We start from the raw sequence: 20355 nt of genomic DNA on the forward strand, positions 1-20355 counted from the left end.
CATGGAGTTGGAGGCGGAGTCCATGTAGCGCTGCTCCTTTATTAAGCCGTTCTCTTCATGGGGCAGAGTCTCTGCTGGAGAGAGAAACAACATGCACAACTTTAAAATGTCATTTTAGACAGAAAGAACACACACAGAATTGTGAATTTGCAGATCAGTGTCTGTAAAAGTAATCCCTGTGAGGCAAAAGCTCAGGGTTCAGAGACGTCTAAACGTCCACAGTTTTTTCTACTTTTGGCTCAGTATGAGGTCGTACAGTGGATCTCTTTTATATGGTCATTTTAGGCGCACAGATCTGGCTGCACAGTCATTGCGCGCACTGCTTGCTTAATTTTGTTTCTCTACACGTTTTAAGATGGCGCAGACCGTTGAGGGGCAGCCAATCAGAGGAAAGTTTGCCTCAATCCTTTATCACCCACATATCACCGGCTGCCTGTACCCATTTTGTCATTTTGGTTGTAAAACTCATTTTTCAGGAATTAATGGAATTTTCTTTCTAGCCCAAAATGGCCGAGTTAAAGTAATGTGAAGCACAGATGGTAAGATCAGTGTTGCCAACTTAGTGACTTTGTCGCTATATTTAGCGAGTTTTCAGACCCCCTTAGTGACTTCTTTTCTAAAAAGAGACTAGCGACAAAACCGGCGACTTTCTCTGGTGTTATTGGAGACTTATTTATGACGACTTTTTGACGTGAAAGTGCGTATCGCTCTTACTCTCAACAAGCAGCGGTGCTGCGGTGGGCACCTCGCCCGTGCCAAAGCGCTTATGGGCGGAGGATAGTCCTCCCCCAGCTGCTATCAGGGCAGGAGATAGTCACATCTATGTGTCCAAGCGGCAAATAAATCGCGCATGAGCGAAGCCGCAGCTCTCGCACTGACTGTAACGGAGTCAGTTCTTCTTTTACTGTTATGATGTTTTGTGGATCACAAGGTTTAAAACGACTTATAAACACACAAACACACACAGTAACTCCACTAGAGTGCCTATTTCGGGTCACTTTTTTCTTGGTCCAAGCTCGGATAAAGGAGGAGGATTGGAATTGTGACATTACAAAAAAAAAAAAAAAAAAAAGCAATAATTGGTAAAAGAAATTTTATTTATAGTTCTAAAATCTTTCGAAATGCATTTAGGACGTTTTTTTTTTACTCACTTTATGTCTTTTCCACGATGTTATTTCTCTCTCCTACAACATAGGTTACAATTACATTAGCATGATCAATTATGCAAATTAGGCGATGACATCATTTAGCGACTTCTAGCGACTTTTAGGACAGCCAATAGCGATTTTCCTTACTGAGGAGTTGGCAACACTGGGTAAGATCGAGGTGGAGCTGATTTTTCTGATTGCGTTCAGACAGTAGTAGCTTGCGAGTGCTATGCACTACCACAATACACTCTATTTCTGTAAAGCTCGTCTTCTCTTCTTTCCAAAACCATTTGAATTTTCTCTTTATCATATTTTCCTCTTTAACGGTGACTGAGTAACGATCAATTAACAAGTGTTTGTGAAATGGGCCCACTGACAGCAAAGTATTCTAGCTGGGTTCAAGAATAAAAATAAAGAAGTGGAAATGAGGATAATAGCCCCCTCCCCTCCCGTAAGCTGAAACAAGCCCAAACAGGCACTCCTAACCACATTAATATCTTAGCAGGCTCTAATTAAACACTGAGATTATGACTGTTTTCCTGGGCTTTGCACTCTTTATCTGCTTTTAATGAGGAAGTGTACTGTGCAGCAGTAACAGAGCTAACAACAGCAGAGCTATGGGTCACAATAGAGTGAAGCTACAGTGCTGATGTATTCAGATTCAGGCAGTGAGGACAGTGATTCAGTAACGTCACTTTACTGGGATGATTTCTAATTGTTTGTGCACTGAAGACTTCCCAGTCTGGGAACACTGGGACAGCTAAGTGAGCTCAACCAGCTCTGTTTGATAGGACCAGAATCACGCAAAGCTAGCCTAGCAGAGACCAAGAATAAGCATACAGAGTCAAAAATGTGTTCTTACCGATTACAAAAAAATTTAAAAAATTTTTTATACAAGGTTGCGTTTTTCCACAAATTAAGGTTTCTGAATAATTTCAATTTGCTGCCATTTTCAAAAATAACTACATTACATCCTGATGTCAGCTGGTTATGACGTCACTCTGGTGTCAAAGGGCATTTTAATGAAAAAACTGATTTAGGTGTGAACTTGAAAATGAAATCAGCTTGAGGCGTTGCCCACCATCACACAAATCTGATATCATGAAAACTGAACAGTAGACTGCTAACAAACAGACAAACGTAACAGATTACATAATCCCGCTCTTCGGGATAAGATCCGTAAGGAAAGCTGTACCTTCTGAAGGATGAGCTTCAGCACGTAAATGTTTAGGAGACAGCGGCGCTGCATACGGTGGAGAGACTCCAGAGAGACTTCGTTTACTCCCTCTTGCCAGTGATGGCGCGTCCATCACCTCTTCTTTCACTGAAACACAGAAACTCACTTTAACTCACACCAGTGGTTTGTGTATAAATTACACCACCACGCAAGATCAAATATCAGTAAAAAGATGACTGTGTGGCTTCTGAGATGTCTTTAGTTCTCAGTTTGATTGTGCTGTCAGATTTTATCTACAGCCTAGTTGCACAATCTGGATCTAACAAGACACCTGCCATTTTTATTCCAAGAGTGTCGTCACTCCACTAGCCTACATGCTTCATTGCCTGATCAGATACTTTCACACAATCCTAACAAACACTCTTAGTCCATCTGTTTGAGATCCATCTTTTGAAGAGGGCCAAATTTCTCTCAGGAGGGATCTTTGGGTTCCAAGAGCCTCTTTAGCTTTCTTGGAACCATGTTAGTGTTAGCCAGCTCCTCCCAACAGATGACGCACTCGAACTAACGGCTGTTGGCATCCCCACTCCAGCTGAAACCACACAACCGGTTACTACTGACTGTTAGTCAATCGTTAGGTGGTAGGTCCTCTGCACTGGTAGATAGTTGTGGTTTGAGCCACACAAGAAAGCAATCAGGATTTTCCCCCAATTTTTTAATCTCACTGCAGTCAGTCAGCAGCTTTGATGTGTCATGCTCTCATTATTCCCACCATCCAGCAGCTGCACAAACTAAACAGGGTTAAGGAGGATTTTTTAGCAGTGGAAATGAGTCCAAAGTTGTGATATACGACTGTATACATGGACATTCCTCACAGCATACCACTTAATCTTAGACCTCAACTACTGTATGTGCAAAAACTACAGGACCACACAGGACAGAATCTATATTTCATGTTCTTTACACAGGTGAAATAAATCCCAGAGCACTACATCTGTGGCTGTAGGATTCTTTGAGATGCTCTCACCTTTCTGCGACAGGAAGAGAAACTTACACCACCTTCATTTAGATGTGCTAAGAGTTTGTCCGTCACGTTCCACTTTTTTCAACAATGGCGAATTCAAAATTCCACATTTCATTTTATATCTGAGAAAGTTTAAAGATAATCACACAGAACTCTCGCTTTTTTTAATGGATGTGTGGAGTTTCTTCTTCCAGATTATTGCAACATTTTTCTTTGTGGTGCAAATGAGACGTTACTCTTGCGTTACTGCTGGTTTAAAATGCAGCAGTCTGGTTTCTTACTGGTTTTAGTATTCCATCACCCTGATCCTGGCTTCTCTACCTTTCTCTAGACAGCAGAAACGTTGACCCCATATTGTTGCCCGTTCGTAGCATTAGATCATCAGGTTAGGTCTTCCTGCTGCTTCCAAAGTCCAGGATTAAATACGAAGATGATCAACCTTTTGCATTAGAAGCCCTTGATTGTTGAACAACCTGCCTGAGGGGGATGTGGCCCACTGACATCCCTTCTTTTACTAAACTTCCTTTTATGTAACATCTTCTTCTTATCATCCTCCATCACTTCATATCATTTTGTAATGTCCTTGAAAGTTTCACTTCTGAAAATTTCCTTGGGTATATTTTCTCTTATAGCTGATGGAGTTTTGTCTTTATATTTTTCCTCTGTTCTAAATTTTTCATTTTAAACTGGGGGTTTTTTGCCCTTGTGTCTGTTTTTATTTGAATTTACCATCCTTATTTTGCTGGTTTGTCAAAGTATTCTGTAAAAGCAATTTGTAAACAGTGCTATTAAAAATAAAAAGTTGCAGGCTTTACCTGATTTCTTCCTCTCGTAAGCCGAGTAGTGGCTGAACGGCTGGCTGCTGAACAGGTTGTCGCACTGCAGATGACGACACATGGTCTCCAGGAAGCGCAGTACAAAGGAAGCACTGGAAGCTGACGGTAGCCTGACCACACGGACTCCACCATCTGTTCTCACTGTGGTGATGAGAACATGTTTTAGTATTCCATCAATCATCATGCACGGCTGCCTAAGGTGACAATAACAGAACAACTTTATACCTTTGACGACCTCCCCTCCGCCCGAGTCATTCTGCAGAGCGCTGAGCAGGACTTTAGGCTGGTATGCACAGTCTATACATGACTGGACGACCTGCTGGAGCACAGAGTTCACTGGACCTGGTCCAAAGTGGTCAGGTAGATGCTGCATCTGCTTCCTGTCCAGGTGGGGTCCGCAGTTTCCGTGCTTATTAACGTACACACACACTGAAACAACGCAGACACACTGAACTAATCAGACATTCAAATGAGAGCTTTCATTCTGTGCAGCAGTAGAGCCGTTAGCGTTTACCTGTCGAAACCACTGAGTTTAGGTTGGCAGGACTTTCCTGTGGCACCTGGATGCTCGGCAGCTGTGTGGAGCCTTGGATCATTTTGGGCTTTCTCTGAAAAACAGATGTTTATAAACAATTTAACAATAAGGAATGTTAAAGTAAAGCTAATTCTTAGTTCTGGGTGTATATGTGTGCTAGGGCAGTAATTATAACCTTGATTAAAGAATTTTAAAAAAAAGTTATGAGGGTAGTGTCTGCATTATGGCTGTAAGTCTGACAAAAATGGTTAAATGTCTTAGATACATGCCCTCCTTTGCAGTGTTTACATCTTTCAGAGCCACGTTTGAAAATCCTGCTCTCACTGAAATAAACTGGGTAGAAAAGTGCAACACTGTGAGTGAAAAGGGGGTGCACCTGATGCATTACACAATAAAACATTAAAGTGATGACATGCTGCTGTAAGCTTTAAGCTCGGTTAAAGCAATGCTCAGTGTTTAAAGGTTTCACAGTGTGGACACATTACAGGCAGATTCTGAAGAGCTTTGTTTTCTTTTTATGGAAGCATACTTCCACCTTTCCAGGCTCTCATTACAAATCAAAATGTAATCTGCAAACAATCATAGTCCAAGGAGCCAATCACAACTGCAGTTGCATTTGGTCCATTTTACAGAAATCATAATCCCCACAGTTAGGACAGTCAGGACACGCAGTTCAAAAGAACATTGGGGTTTTTCATGAAATTATTCAAAGATGTAAATAATGCCCTCCAACATCAACTGCTTGCTGTTTAACCACATTGTTTGGAAAATAGGAAACAAAACTCCCCGATACTGTTGTTGGGTAGTACTGTTTTCTTGAGCTTGTTGCCTAGAAAAAAAAAGGAATTTTTGCCACATTTTCGGTGTAGTTTTCATTTCAGGACTGCTGCGGTTGTACGGCAGTTTTCCCAGTTGTTGCATCTATTTTGTGCCTGTGAAAATGAAGCCATTATTGGCGTTCATTGATGATTGTGGACAATCGCTTTCTCATTCCAACATGGATACATTGACTGGATTTCAGTCGAGCATACAACACTGGTAAGTCCCTCAATCAGAAGATGTTTTGGATTGTGATAAACGGTTTTAGAATCTTCAGGGTCAGAAAAGTGAAAAAAGCAACAATTTGAACATTTCGGATCATTGTCCATAGTTCTGGCATGAAGCATGTTTTAGTTAGTATGATTCAGATATAATGATAATGACAAAGCCCAAAAACAAAAAGGATTCAGTGATAGTTGAACTGACGTAGCTTGTGTATTAATTTTGTGCTAATCAAGCATGTTTTCCTAAACTAGAAGATGATACCTTTCAAATTGAATTGTCATACATGAGTTTTTGCCCACTAATTGTTCTCTTATAGGTTTTTGTATTTGGGTGTGCTGTACAAGGGAAAATTTAATAAAAATGTGTGGCTGATAACAGATTAAACAGTCAAAGCTAGGCCTCACCTTGCTTCCTGGTTTGGGTCCTCTCTTCTTGTGAACTCGGGGTACCAGCTGTGTGTTTTCAGGTACAGACCCATTTTGGGCCGCGGCTGCCTCGGCCACCGCTTTGAGGAGAGCGATGGTCTCGCTCTTGGGCCGACGGCCTCTGACCCCCTTCCTGACCGGCAAAGGGGGCAGAGGATTGGGGAGTCTGTAGGGGGACTGCATGGATCGCCGACTCGGTTTAGAGGGTGACGAGGGAAGAATCTGCAGGTGCTTCGGCAGAGTAACTGCAAGAAAAACAAATGGAGTCAATGAAAATATGTCCTTGGAATAAAACGTGCATAAAAATGTAAAAGTAGGATATTAAAAAAACAAAACAAAAGCAAAACAGATGACATGCAGGTCATGCATATGGACAGGGTTGTCAAAGGGTGTCCCTCAGGTCCCTCGGGTCAGCGCTCAAACACTACAAAAATACCTTACTGCTGCCTCCAGTACCCTCTGGACCCTGAACTGGCTCCCAGTCAAATAAATAGGAACTCATGCTGAATGTTTTTTCTTAATTTAAAAAATAAAGAAATTAAAAAAAAAAATATTCTGGGTGCCAGCCTAGGATAGGATAGCATAATGTTACTAAAATTGACACAGGGAGCGCCCCAAATCAAAATAATATTGTGTATCATTGTGATGGCATCAGCCACACAGGGGTAAATTAGTCCATTTTTCACTTTATTAGTTTGCTTTGCAGTTTTCTTCATTAATCATTTGGTTAAACCTAACACTGGTATTATGAGGCGCACACATAGTAACATTGTGTGGTTTTTCTAAAATGTTTTGTTATATTAATTATGTTTCTCTTTCTTTGAGTTACCTGGGTTTGGGCGGTGGCTGTTTCCTGTCTGGGCAAAAGGCGTGGCTGAGGACTCTGGGGACAAAATGCCTGCTCAGCAGGACCAACCATGGGCTTACCAGGAGCAGGGGTGTTTTAGGTTTAGTTAGGTTATTCTGTGCTTAGTTAATATTAGTGTGTGTTTTTGTTTTTCCCCCCTATTGTGTTCAAATGGTTTGGCCAAATCATTATAAAAGCTACCCTCATGTGTCTTTGTAATTAGGTCAGTTTGTGAGTTAAGTTGTGTCTCACTTTGTTGTTCAAGTTTTGGAAATTACTTTTTGTATAGTTATATTTAGTTGACCTGTTTTATGGGCCTGCTAAGTATGGTTTTGAATTTTGTTAATTTTGGACTTTTTGAGGGTTAAAATAAAGAAAACCCTTTTTGAAGATATTTTTTGCCTGTGTCCTCTTTGCTTTGGCTGCTTGGTCCCTCACAATCATTCGAACAGAAGCCAGTTTTAAACAAAGTGTTTTTGGATCCATACAAAAAATTTCACCAAGTGAAAGTTTCATGAAATGCTGTAATCTTTGCAGTTTTGTGTTTCTCTAACCAACAGCACAGACACAACAGCTAATAAGCTACAAAGCCAGAATGACCAGTTCACTGGTTTTGGTGGGTGTTTATATGTGCAGTGATTTCTGTTTCCCTTCTTCTAAACTCTCAACATACTGGAAAAACCAAAAAACTACCACATACCCACACAAAGCAACAGCCCATGTATCCAACAAGTAAATACTTGTTTGTGTGTGTACTAAAGAATACCTAACAATAGCAACGTGCAGAGAAACAAGTGATAAAAATGCTTTTCAAGGTTCTTAAGTACACAGACCAAATAGTGGTAGGGAAAGACTTTTTCCAGCTTTTAAAGTAGTCTCGGGGCTCATGTATGACACAGAAAACTAAAGAGGGCTTTAAGTCTTTCATCTGTTCTGTGGTTGATAATCTTATCCACTATATAAGGAGTGCTGGTGCAGTAGAGACTACACTGAGCAGCTTTTATGTAAACATATATTCTTCCATGTAAACAGGTACGTAGTGAAGAATATAAATCCCATTCCTCCTCCTCTTTCCTGCTGCTGCTTTCCTCCCCTCCCACTTGTAATTTTGTCCGTTTCATCCCAGCCACCCTAACAGACACGCACACAAACGTAACAGGCCTCCATACTGATCTGCAGCTTCACACACAATACACCGCTCGTCTCCTACGACTGTTGGCTCGGGGCTTCTGACGCTCTCATTTCTGAACTTAGCCGCAGTCTACAAAGAGGACCACGTCAAAAAGTAGACATTAAGATGATATAGCAGCGCCGTAGAAAGGAAATCGATCCAGATCGAGCATGTTGTGTGTGAAGCAACAAACTCACAATCAGAGGCAGTGCAGGACTACCGGTCTACTTCTTATTAATCCAACTGTAAAAACAATGGCTGTGGAGCATTTCCTGTCACCAGCTCTGCATGTTGAAGTCAGGAATAAGGGAAACTGAGGACTTGTTGACGGGCAAGTCATCCCAGATAATCCTCCTTTCTAACTTAAATATTTACCACAATTTACAAAACGACCTTCATGTTTCACGTTTTATTTAATATGAGCTAAAACCAGCAGCTGACACCACAAAGTTATCAGGAAAGTTCCCTGCAGTCACAGATTGACCACTTTCTACAGCCAGAGGAGTCACAGCCTGCTGGCCATTGGAGAAAGTGCAGGTTTTAGGTATTGGCCAGAAGCTCCGTAATAAATGGGAGCATGCAGATTGTTCAATGGTTCTTTAAAAATTAAAATAATTATTTAAAACAGCTTGTAGACAAAAAGTCAGTTTAGTTTTTGTAAATACAGTCTCAATTTCAAAGCATTTTAACTGTTCTTACACTGAAGCCAATTTTATCCATTAACTATCACTGCATGCTGATAGGACGGTTAAGGACTGTGGTGGTTGAAGAAGTGTGAAGATATGTGTGAATGTGTGTGTGAATGGGTGAATGACTAAATGTAGTGTAAAGCGCTTTGGGGTCCTTAGGGACTAAGTAAAGCGCTATACAAATGCAGGCCATTTGCCATATCTTACACCTATCAAAACCCACCCAAAAAAATCCACAAACAAAAGCTGTTGGTGCTATGTTTAGCTACAACTTCACAGCATCCCATTAATTCTGGGTGATTTCATAACATTCGCCTATGACACACACAATACACCCCCACCACCCACACACACCCACCCACCCACAAAAAAAGAAGGACATTTCTGTGCTTTATCTGCTTGTCCTCTAGCTAAACTCTGACTTTCCACTTTAATGCCATATGGATTCATTTATAAAGCCTTCCGAGAGTTTAGTGAAGAAATACCCACCGCCTTTGTTTAACAACACAACTGAATAACCACCAAAACCACCAACCCAGCCTAAGATGGCCATAATCACAACCACACAACTGAAATAACAACGGTAAAATGGTAATATTCATCCACTCTCCTCAACCAACATATAAATCAAGTATACCGCTTTGAGGTTTGAGCCTTTCAGCATTACTGCCACATATAGTTGCCACACTTACAGTTTGATTATTTGTTGCATTAATTCCCTTTACTTTTTCTTTTCAGTTACCAATCTGCTGCTCCCTTGTTGAGGGTGGAGCTGTTAATAAGAGGACCAAACCATCCTCTGCAACAGCATGGGGCCAATGGACTTTTTTTTGCATGAAATTTAGTGAGTGTTCCTATAGTTTAACCCCTTTTTGTTTAGAATGGTTTGCTCTGCTACTTTATAGTTTGTTTATTTACGCTCTTGTTTTGTACATTTTTAGGTCTATACCTATTTCATATTCTTGTGTACTTCTGATGTATTTTTTTTATTTTCTTGGGTTAAATAAAACCCTTTCTTCACACTCGCCAAATCTGAGCATTAGTTAGGTAGTTTTGGGGTCAAGGCGCGGTGACTGAGTGGGTGAGTTCTGTGGAAGTCTACAGAGAAATCATCAGCCCTGAGCTCTGTAAACACTTTCCTGATGAGTTCATGAGCTCATTTATTTTGTTTCACATTGAATAAAACATTAGGTTCATTTTGTAAAATTACAGTTATTTTAACAGTTAGAAAAGCAAAACAGTTAACAATCTTGTCTGACAAATCATTAGCCAATCGGCATGTAGTTTCTCTTGTCACATTTCAAAAAACCAAGATGGCAATGATGAAAATGCTCATCTCTATGTTTAATGACGGGACTGCACTAATTAACAGGTGAGATCACAGTGGCTCACATCCATCTTTTATAGTGTTTATGGGGACAGCACAGTGAGAACTGCTTGTCTAGCTCAGCTAGCTTGATGGAAAATCTGCATGGGAGTGTAGTGGTTTAAGCATTTGCCTAACAAGCAAAAGATCCCTGGTTCAATCCTGGAAGAAAGTAGGATTGGGATTGCATTAGGAAGGTCACCAAATCAAACATGTGGAGCAATGCCTTATGAATAAGCAAGCAGCCAAAAGTAGCTGCTTCTTCACTTATGAGTCATTGATCTGGGAAGCTCATCTCACATATATCCGGCAAGCAGCACATTCTGAACAATTTGTACATGTTTCATAGTTTTATTTTTACTGTGCTGTGGTGAGGCAACAGTTAAGAAAGATAGCAAGTTCATTCAATATCCAGCTCTTCTGCCAGTGCAGCGATCAGCTGCAGACACTCCTCTTGAATTGAGTGTAAGGTTGCCAGGTATGGAGACATTTTGATACAGTATGCATTGTGAAGATATAGACTGAAAAAGTAAACTTAAGGAACTTCACATGAAGACATGAAACCTATGGGTGGATATATTCCAGTTTGAGGGAAATACAAATTATCCAATTTTCCAGACAGAAATGGTAAAATGGGGGGTTACTGGAAGATTACATTTTCCAGTAATAAAATGGGAATGTTTGCAGCTGTGCTTTTTAAGCAGTACACCTGTGACTGTGTCCTCTGATTGGTTGGTCCCTGTCACTTGGTGTCACTTGGTGGTTTATATTTTTTCTTTCCTCTCATCTCTCAGAGAGAGGTGGAAGAAGTGTAAAAGACCTTTATATAACTTCTAAGAGCCATAATATCACTCACTGAAATCCATATTCAAATCTATATTCATGCACATATCCAAATCTGTTATTCTTCTAAAATATGTGCATTTATATGTAATGTAATCACACATACAGAGGTAAACCTCAAGCCTTTTCTACTGTGTGCTCAGCACCTGTTAAAAATTACCCTGTGTATATTTTCCTCTGTCAGACTAAGCAACAAGACAACATGATTAATGTTAATTGCGTTTATATTTATCTAACTGTGGGTGTAATTTCCGGGCTGGTGTGTGGGGGAGAGGAGGAGTGTGCTGCAACTAAATGAGCATGAATGAAAGATTGATTGCAAACAATAGCATCTGCCTCAAACCGCATTATTTACAGCAGTGAGGAATGCGCGGATGTCTGCTGCCCCCTACAGTCGAAGACTTACCACTGTTGCCGGGTGGCTGAAGGCTGTGCTTAGTGAGGGAGCACCAGCCTACCGGGAAGATGTCTCGGGAGTCATACTTGCACCAGTAGTCAAAGGCGCCCCGCCAACCGTCAAACATGATGAAGACCTCATCGCCCTTCACTTCTCCAATTGTGGCGGGGCAGATGAGGTACGGGTTCTTCTTGTCCACCGCCTCCAGCTTCATGCCTGGCTTAAAGCTATTCTGAGGGGGTCTTGGTGGTTCCTGGAAATAAAGGCAACGTCCTCATTCGTCATTGCAGCAGCTTTTAAATACTTTATACTTTTTTAAAAGGTTTACAGAGGTAATACAAACCTTTTTAAAGGCTGTTACTGGTGCCATCTCTGCTCCATTTAAGGTTCTCAGCAGAAACATGGGCCAAGAGGAGGCATTCATCCGAAATCCTGAAAAGACAGGAATTTAGGCTTAAAACCAAGTTGAACTAATGCAGAAGACAGAAGTTACTGTTATTAGTAGACCTTGTCAGTGCTGCTTGTTAGGCAGCATTATGGTATGTTCACATCAAAATTCCACTTTGTCCATACAAATGTTTAGACCTTTCTGCAACCCCTAAATATTTTCCCCAAACAGTCAACGGAAGCACTTCAATGATAGCTGGAACAAATAACATATTTCCAGAACATACCAGAAAGTCCGAAGATTTCACCCACTTTTCTCCGAGCTCGCTCATTTTCTACTGTCTAAAAGCGAAATTGAATCAAGCAACTCTTGTTCTCCACTTTGTTGCCATCAGTCAAGTCAGCAGCTTGTGGGCTGACAGGCTTTTAAACACAGCAACAAAAGAGTTTGTCTGCATTTTAAATCACGCATTTGAAGCATGTTAACTTGTATCTTTGATCTACAGATAGATTATGTATCGAGTGTTTAATAAAATAGACTTTTTAAAAAATACTGTGACGTAAGGCCCTCGTTGTGGGAAGTTAGTTTATTAGGTTTCAGGCTGCTCTAAATGCTCAGCATCAGTTTTCTCTACTCTTTAATACTGATGATGTAAATGAGACAGGATATTCCTAAAATAGTCAATTTAGGCACACAGCTCTGTTGCTAAAAAATCTTCTGTTTGTGATGGGTAGCTAAACAGAATACGCACTAAAACAGCTTGTTTCAGACAAAAGATAAACTGGGGGTCTGCACAGAGGCCCAATATGAGCTAAATAAAGATGTACAATATGATGAAAGCAATCCTGTCACCATGTATTTTTATTTTAAAAATATTCCAAACATAATTCTTCACATGTCTGACATTGTCTTGACTTCAGGTTGTAACAAAGTCAAAATAATGATGACATGGGAATTAAGTCTTCCTTATTGAATAATTTGCAGCTCATGTTGTGTGTATTATTACTAAAGATAAAATCAAAACCTTGTATGTGCTTCTTTCCAATCCTTACCCAGCGGTGGCTGCAGCATATCTCCATTCTTCTCACAGGTGCCGATAGGCTGGATATCAGAGGAGTCGACTAGTCTCCAGAAGTCATTGCTGTTATCACTGCCGTCCAGACGGAGGCGCAGACGGACCCCAGTAATGCCCATCACTGTGGCAATGCAAACTGAGGTGGAGTTGCGTGGGTCGTGAGCTTCAAGCTTCATTCCCACCTTGAAGTCGTTGGTAGGTGGGACTCTAACCTGAAGATAACAGAAAAATGTCACGAGTGTGGTTGCTGTAATCACAGCAAACAAACATGTTTTTGAACTCTCTATACAGGCTAACAAAAGCTGTCCCAGTACTCCCAGTATGAGGTGTTGGGAGCATAAAAAACAACTATCCAAATGAAGAGAATTTACTGAATCACTGTCCCTAACTGCCTGAATCCAAATACATCAGCACTGAAAACTCACTCAGTGGTGATCCCACAGCTTTGTTACTAGGTCTGCTGTGATTCACAATACACTTCCTTGTTAAAACCACATAAAAAGGGTGCAAAACCCACACAAACAATCACAATCGAGGGCTTGTCTAGACCTGTATATGCTTAGATTCTTAGATTCTACTAAAGTAGCTCTGAATGATTTACAATTCAAAATAATCCTTATTTATCTTACACTAGCCTATTTTACACTTGGTGCAGGCCCTCTGTTTGTCCTGTCTGAAACAATTGATCTGATTGGCAGGTCTAAGCAGCATGTAACTGGGACTGCTGCACTCACACTCAGACAGCCGCGTACCGGTCCAGAGTTCATGCATGAAAACAGTCTTTCAGCCCTTCATCAGACCGTTGAAACATTTAGTCAGTGCACCATTGATGTGACCCAGCTGATTAACATCGGCCAAAGCCATTTATAAACTTCATCTTATTTCCCGATTCCAGTGTCACTCAACGAGGCGATATCCCTTACATTTACATTTTCCTCTAAGACACTGGGTCTATATTCATGCAAATGGCCCTCAGCAAATGTTTCACTAGACTAGCTGGCGCTCACTTCCTCCAAGGCTGAAAACTGCAGGTCCAGGTTACTCTGGAATGTTTTCTTGAGAACAACTCCAGAATGATCACAGTTTTTGTTATTTCAAATAAATACATTTGTCAGTAATCCTGCTAACACACAAACCAAACCAGTCACATGACCATGGCTTTGGTAGCATTTATAAACTCAGGAGGACATACCTGACGAAAACAGGTTGCTGGTGCTGGTATCGATGATGTTTCCTTGAGATATTCTTCCCAGCTAAAAGCATCTAAAGAGAAACAACGAGAAAGCGATGTGAGAAAGTGAAAGTGTATTTCATCTATTAAATATATCAATTATTAAATATTACAGAAATGAATATCCGTGTGCAAAAGCTTGAAATAAAACTGTTTATCAGTGTGTGAAATGTGACATTATACCATGATTTTAGTCCATCTATACAAGCCACACAACTGAGCTTCTCATTTCTTAAAACACTGAGAACAAAATCTCAATAATGACAAGAAATGAAGAACATCTCTTGTGGATGTTTAGCAGTATGTGATACAAACAAACCTCTCTCTGTTGCAATGGCTTGTCATTAAAAGCTCATGAGGACGTTACATAAAACAACTATAATCCTGCTCTGATTACATAAATACCTATTAGAGTGCATCTTGTGTTTCATCAACTTCATCATGTCTGAGAGTTAAACACGAAAATGAAGTGAATCCTTTCACAATTTAAAAAAAAAACTTGAAGGGGTCATACCTGATTTCTCTTTTTTGGCTTCTTTCTGATCTAAAAATTACAAAGACAACAAGAAAACCCTTATATCTTACTTCAGGCAATGTAGGCATTACAATACATTTTCCTTATAAATTTAACTTATATTACAAGCTTTAAATTACAGTCTGAACACAGAACATATTCATAATTATGGAATGTAATAGAGTATAGGCACCCTCTGTTAATTATAGCCATTTTATAAACAAAAAAAGTTAATTTTTCTAGGATAAGTGAAGCCCCGATTAATAGAACTGGTTAGAATATGAATTTAGTCACAATATGGGTGGTTTTCCTTTTTGGCTCAAGCCAAAACTTGTTTGGGTGGGCGCCACATACCCTACAATCTGTGTAACAAACATTTACAAACATCTGAGGGAAACTACTACTTTTTTTTTTTACATTATGAAAAAAACCCCATTTTTTTCCATTTTGTATAAGCACAAGTACCAGCTTCCTCAAACAAATGAAAGGTCCTTGCCTTTTAGCGGCGTTTTCCCCATGGTGACAGATGACCAATGTGGCACTTTTATGGTGATGAACAAGGTGCCAGATGATCAACCGACTTGTTTCCGTATTCTCTGAAAGTTTGTCCTGAAAACACAAAAATGGATCATTTGGGACAGAAACAAGACAGAAACGCCTTAAAAATATTGAAATAACAACGAGGCAATTTGTCCAAAGCAGAACATCCAACTCGAGGGAGTGTTCGAGCTGAAAATTCCAATTGTGAATTTAGGAATTCCAGCTTCCCACTTCAAATGTTACATAGCATAAGACTCAAAGAGAGGAATAAAAGATGTTCAATTTAGCAAATGAGAAACTGGGATGGACAACTAAAGCCTGACTTATTATACTCCTTCTACATCTATTTGCGCAGGTATTTGGCTACAGAGAGTGAAGTATTATGGGTATTTAAGAAATGCAGACGACTGCCTGCAGACCTCTAAAAAAAACGAATAGAGAAAAAAAACGATGCACCAAACTAGTATCTGGACTGAATATCTGGCAAATATGACATCTTTGTTTTGTGTTAACTTCATCGAGAAGAAGCTAACACAGCATGGAAGAACGGTCAGGTTTGGGGGTCAGGTTTTTACTGTTTGGGAATGGTCCCAGTCTTCCTCAGTGTCGGAGTACCAGGTTATTTATTGATCACAGACAGATATTTGGTATCAGCAGATATCAACATCTATGGTAGTGATATCAGAAAATGAAAATCTTGATTGGTACATCCGTTACAGCAGAATGAAAGAAAACAAAAAAAACAAACATGAATCCTCCTGATCCTCGAAGCGGTAACGCCACCATTATCAACATGAAGTGACAGATCCATGTTGGAGTGAGTGAAGGTATTCAGCCATGAAATCAGGGCAATGCAACAGGTAGAGCCCACATGGCACGTATTTCACCTAATGCCTTCTTAAATCTCTACCATCCAATCTAAATTTCTGTGCACCTCAGGTTTGTTGCCGTGATGTTCCCTCTCACTCTCTTACATGATTAGCATATCGATAAATGGTTGTTACTTCTGCTTGATCCATCAGAGATTTCCCCTAATTTGCATAATTTCCAACTGGCTGTAGGGAACTGAAAGGGAATGTTACCTGTTAAGTACAATATGTATATTAGTACTGAGCAGTTATTAATAATATCCCTGTGCACCTTTAAGGCTGAGACAGACTGGAGGGTAAGACCTTTTCTTTCAGTGCATATTAACTTTAATTATCTTTACCTTTTTTTTACTGCAGCTACTCTGTGGGCACTGACTGTAACAGTATTTGTGAACTGACACAATAAAAGGTTGAACAGCTTTTGTTCTGAGGTTTCGAGAGTCTGTCTCTGTCTATATTAACCATCCCTGTGTTATTCTTTTAGAGAACTAATGTGCAGATGTTAATTCCAGCTGTTCCTCAGCCTGCTGAAATAATCACAGCAGCTGCTGCTTATGGGTTGGAACAAATTAAACTTCTAAATATTAGCGTTTAGTTCATTATGCTCCTTTTTATGTGAGATCATTTACAATTGTTTACATCTACAGTCATCTCAGAGAGAGAGGAGATGCCAGCATCTGAATAGGGACTCAAATCAGCAGACCTTAAGTTACTAATCAGCTCAACTGACATTTAGCATTTAATATGCTAAAAAACCAGTTGATTCTGAGGAGGTCAGGCATGAGCTTATAGTTTTAAAGGAATAGTGGAGATGTCCCTAAAAATAGCCCACATAGTAAAAGTATGAAGATAGGCAAAGGATACTGTGGTTAGCAAAACGGAAATCAACCTTTTTTCGTAAAGTAAAAAACCATCAGAACCTCTTTCGCGTACAGTATTGTGGTTTTCCAGTAATGGGTCACTCCCACGGAGACAGGAAGCCTCGTACAAGGTGGGTTTTTTTCATGAGGTTCAGCTACAACCGGGCCTGTGGTGGGACAGCCCATACGACACAGTCTGCAACTTTGTGTACATTCCCTCAGTTTCATTCCCAAAACATCTGTAGAATGTAACTAACTCCACCACCAGGAGTCCCGTAAGTTAGTGAGTTTGGTATAAAGAAAGCACAACAGCTGTTCTAGGTCAGCAAATAAAAGCTGCGTGCCCTCCCCTCAAATTTACAGTAGAAACACGGTCTCAGTCATTGAGGTAATATTAGCCACGCTGAATGCCTATTATAATGACGCTAATAACGCCCCGCCTATGAGCTAAATTAACGTTACATCGACCCAAGAGGTTATTATTCACAACACCTACATTTATAACCTCATAATTACCTACAGCCAGAACTACATTTTCTAATTTTTACTCTCAAATCAGCTGGTTATGTCGCCTCACCCACCAGCCTTTTAATGTTAACTTGGATTGTAACAGCTAGCGAGGCTACATGTCGAGGCAGGAAGGTATAATTTAATTAATTTATCATAACGCCGAGTTTTAAAGTGTTCCATATATGATGTATATATGATATATGATGCATCTCTGCTCTCTGTTGTGTAACATTAACGGTTTCAGGTAATAGTCTAGGCCCAATGTTGACAACTGGAACTGCTTGTATGTTAGCTACCGCTGCTGGCTAATAACTAGGTTGGCTAACCTTAGCGTTAACCCTCTGAGAACAGTTTCTTCCACAGTATCGGAGAGAATCGCACGTAGGCAGGATTGAGAAGCTTCCACGGATAATTTCCCCAAACTCCAACTCATTCATTCTGAAGTATTAACTTACAAGTGCCTTCTTTTTTCGACTGAAGATCCACTTTTTTTCTATTCGTCAGCTGCCATTTTTTCACGAATGTAGTGTATCCTTACACGTACGTAATATATGCCAAAGATTGTGCTGAGAGGAGAGTACAGCTACGACACGGGGACTGACTGCAGGAGGAGTAGTTCAATGGCCAATGAATTCGCTTGCTGCTCACAGTAGTAGCCAATCAGGAAAAGACTCAAATAATTTTTCCAATAAGAATCCGGACTGCATTGTCTGTAGTTTCAGCTTCAAAAAACTTGTATGAGTGATCCACTTCAGCGTTCCTTCCTCTTTACAGGGTCTTTCTCCTGTGTCCCCCAGCTGTGCTTCAAAACTGAAAAACTGTAAACATGTAAGAAAACGCCTCGAATAAACAATGTAAGATAAGTGGTCTGGTCTTTAAATACGTAAGGCCAAAACTACAGAACAGAAAATAGTAAAAAGAAAAATAATTAATGCAAAATGCTAAATTCGTATTATAATATAATATAATATAATATAATATAATATAATATAATATAATATAATATAATATCATGAAAAGCAGTAAGTACATTTGGAGCAGAACTAAAGCCCTTGTCCTAAATAAAAACTGTTTATGTTAGTGAAACTGTAAAGTGGTTGTGGTTTGTTCTCACTTAAAGTGGGTAGTAATGCGTCATCACAGAAAAATAGCGTATGACTTACGGTCACTGTCCCGTCTTCACTGTTTTTCCCCCGCCCACACATATTTTTTTTTCCTCATTAACTTCAGATCAGGAGTGTCAAGATATTTTTTTTTCTTCATCTTTAAAAAAAGAAAAAAAAATCCTTAATTTAAGTGTAAAGAAGTATGTTCTGATAGACTTCATCTAAGCCACATCCAAGACTTTCTTAAAAACAGCTAACCCCATCAAAGGGTTTTATTTCTTTTCATATTCATTTTCTAATTAGATGAGAGATCCGGTTACAAAGCTGGCGACAAAACAGCCTGAAGTGTTTTCAACATCATTCCTCATCATTCCCAAATTCATTGAATTTTCTGTTATTACATGTATATTACACACGTAACAGGCAAAATGCTTTGGTTTCCTGTCTTTATCTGGATTCACTACAGCAGGAATTACCACAGTGGAAAACAGTGGTGCTATGGGACAAAACACATTCAAATTAACTGTTTTTTATGCTGAAATATTCATAATATAATGAGTGTCTGGTAAAATATGATGGTTTTATAAAAACCCTAATATAGTATGGATGCACTGGTATTGTAGTATCTGGTCATACTGACTTTGTTAAATGATAATAACATGCATTTTCCATATTAGTGGTGGATATTAATCAATTTTCCTTCTAGATGCAAGCTTGGACACTTAGCACCCATATTGACTTATATGGGCCTCTATCTTTAGCATTAACTAAATTAAATTGATGTCACTGGAACCACCAGTCAAATCAGATAAAAACACTAGTCTGTTTATATTGTTGCAGAATCACAAATTTAAAGTTCAGGATCCCTATTTTGCTCTCTGTTCCACATGTGGCTGTTCCACATCAATTTAAGTTGGCTAAATGTATGAGAGCTTAAAACATTTTAAGCATTTTGACTTAAGAGTCCCATTAGTTAAAATTAGCCTTCAACACTAGTTTTTAGCTTGTAAGTCTTCCCTTTTCCAAATGTTCTTAAACATACACACCAAAATTTAGCTTGTAATCGCTGTAATAGAAATTTGTTTTAAATTCCACTTAAGTGGTGCAACTGCTGAGGTTGTGGTTGTTTGTTTTCACTTGCTCTGCATTTTCTTTTCCAATATAGACAGGAAGTGTGGAGCAAAATGTTGTACGGTATCGCTCCACTTTCTCAGTGTTTACTGAAATAAAACATTTTCAAATAAAGTTGTATTAAAAAAATGTTTCTATCCATAAATATAAATGTCAAGTATTGTAAAAAGAATTGTGGAGACCAAAGCAAATTCCTGTTTGCAGTGACCAAACAGAGCAAATACTGAAAAGTGTCAATCATTTGTGAAAGAATTATAGAGTACATGTTCCTTTTTAATAACATAAAAAAAATTAACGCTGGGGGGGGTTTTGTCATTTGATAAAAATAAAAAGTGTCTCTAATACCAGGAATCTTTCCATTTTCGGCTCAGTTCTTTGTAGGAAAGAAGTTGTTTGTGACACAGAAAATTATAGAAGTTTCACATCCTTATTTGTCACTGGTGAAATGGTGCTGTTTGCCTCAGATGTGCAGAGGGCACCTGTTATAGTAGTTACACCAACAGTGGCCTCACAGCTGTTTAACTTTGCAGAACAGCCACTCAGTGTCTAAGTATTAAACAACATAATAACAAGAGCTCATAATAAATTGATTCAAACATTATCTTGAAAGCTCTGGAATGGGGGGTGGG

At 39.5% G+C, this 20355-nt stretch overlaps 1 protein-coding gene across 1 annotated transcript in view; it reads right to left on the minus strand.

Annotated features, from left to right (window-relative positions):
• The window catches only part of LOC102212905 (Scm polycomb group protein like 2), a 21608-nt gene extending 3507 nt beyond the window's left edge, over positions 1-18101 (minus strand). The window contains exons 1-13 of the mRNA XM_013910622.1: positions 17945-18101; positions 15207-15319; positions 14711-14740; positions 14158-14228; positions 12943-13177; positions 11846-11934; positions 11512-11755; positions 6169-6434; positions 4700-4793; positions 4411-4614; positions 4165-4326; positions 2344-2472; positions 3-74 (exon numbers count right to left, since the gene is read on the minus strand). Coding sequence (XP_013766076.1) covers positions 3-74; positions 2344-2472; positions 4165-4326; positions 4411-4614; positions 4700-4793; positions 6169-6434; positions 11512-11755; positions 11846-11934; positions 12943-13177; positions 14158-14228; positions 14711-14740; positions 15207-15228 — 1618 coding nt within the window. The 5' untranslated portion in view covers positions 15229-15319; positions 17945-18101. The remainder of the gene's footprint in view (positions 1-2; positions 75-2343; positions 2473-4164; positions 4327-4410; positions 4615-4699; positions 4794-6168; positions 6435-11511; positions 11756-11845; positions 11935-12942; positions 13178-14157; positions 14229-14710; positions 14741-15206; positions 15320-17944) is intronic.
• Between the last annotated feature and the right edge of the window lie 2254 nt (positions 18102-20355).

Source organism: Pundamilia nyererei, unplaced genomic scaffold (genome assembly GCF_000239375.1).
Source record: "Pundamilia nyererei isolate P.nyererei 1_Seehausen unplaced genomic scaffold, PunNye1.0 scaffold00046, whole genome shotgun sequence".
Lineage (NCBI taxonomy): Eukaryota > Metazoa > Chordata > Actinopteri > Cichliformes > Cichlidae > Pundamilia > Pundamilia nyererei.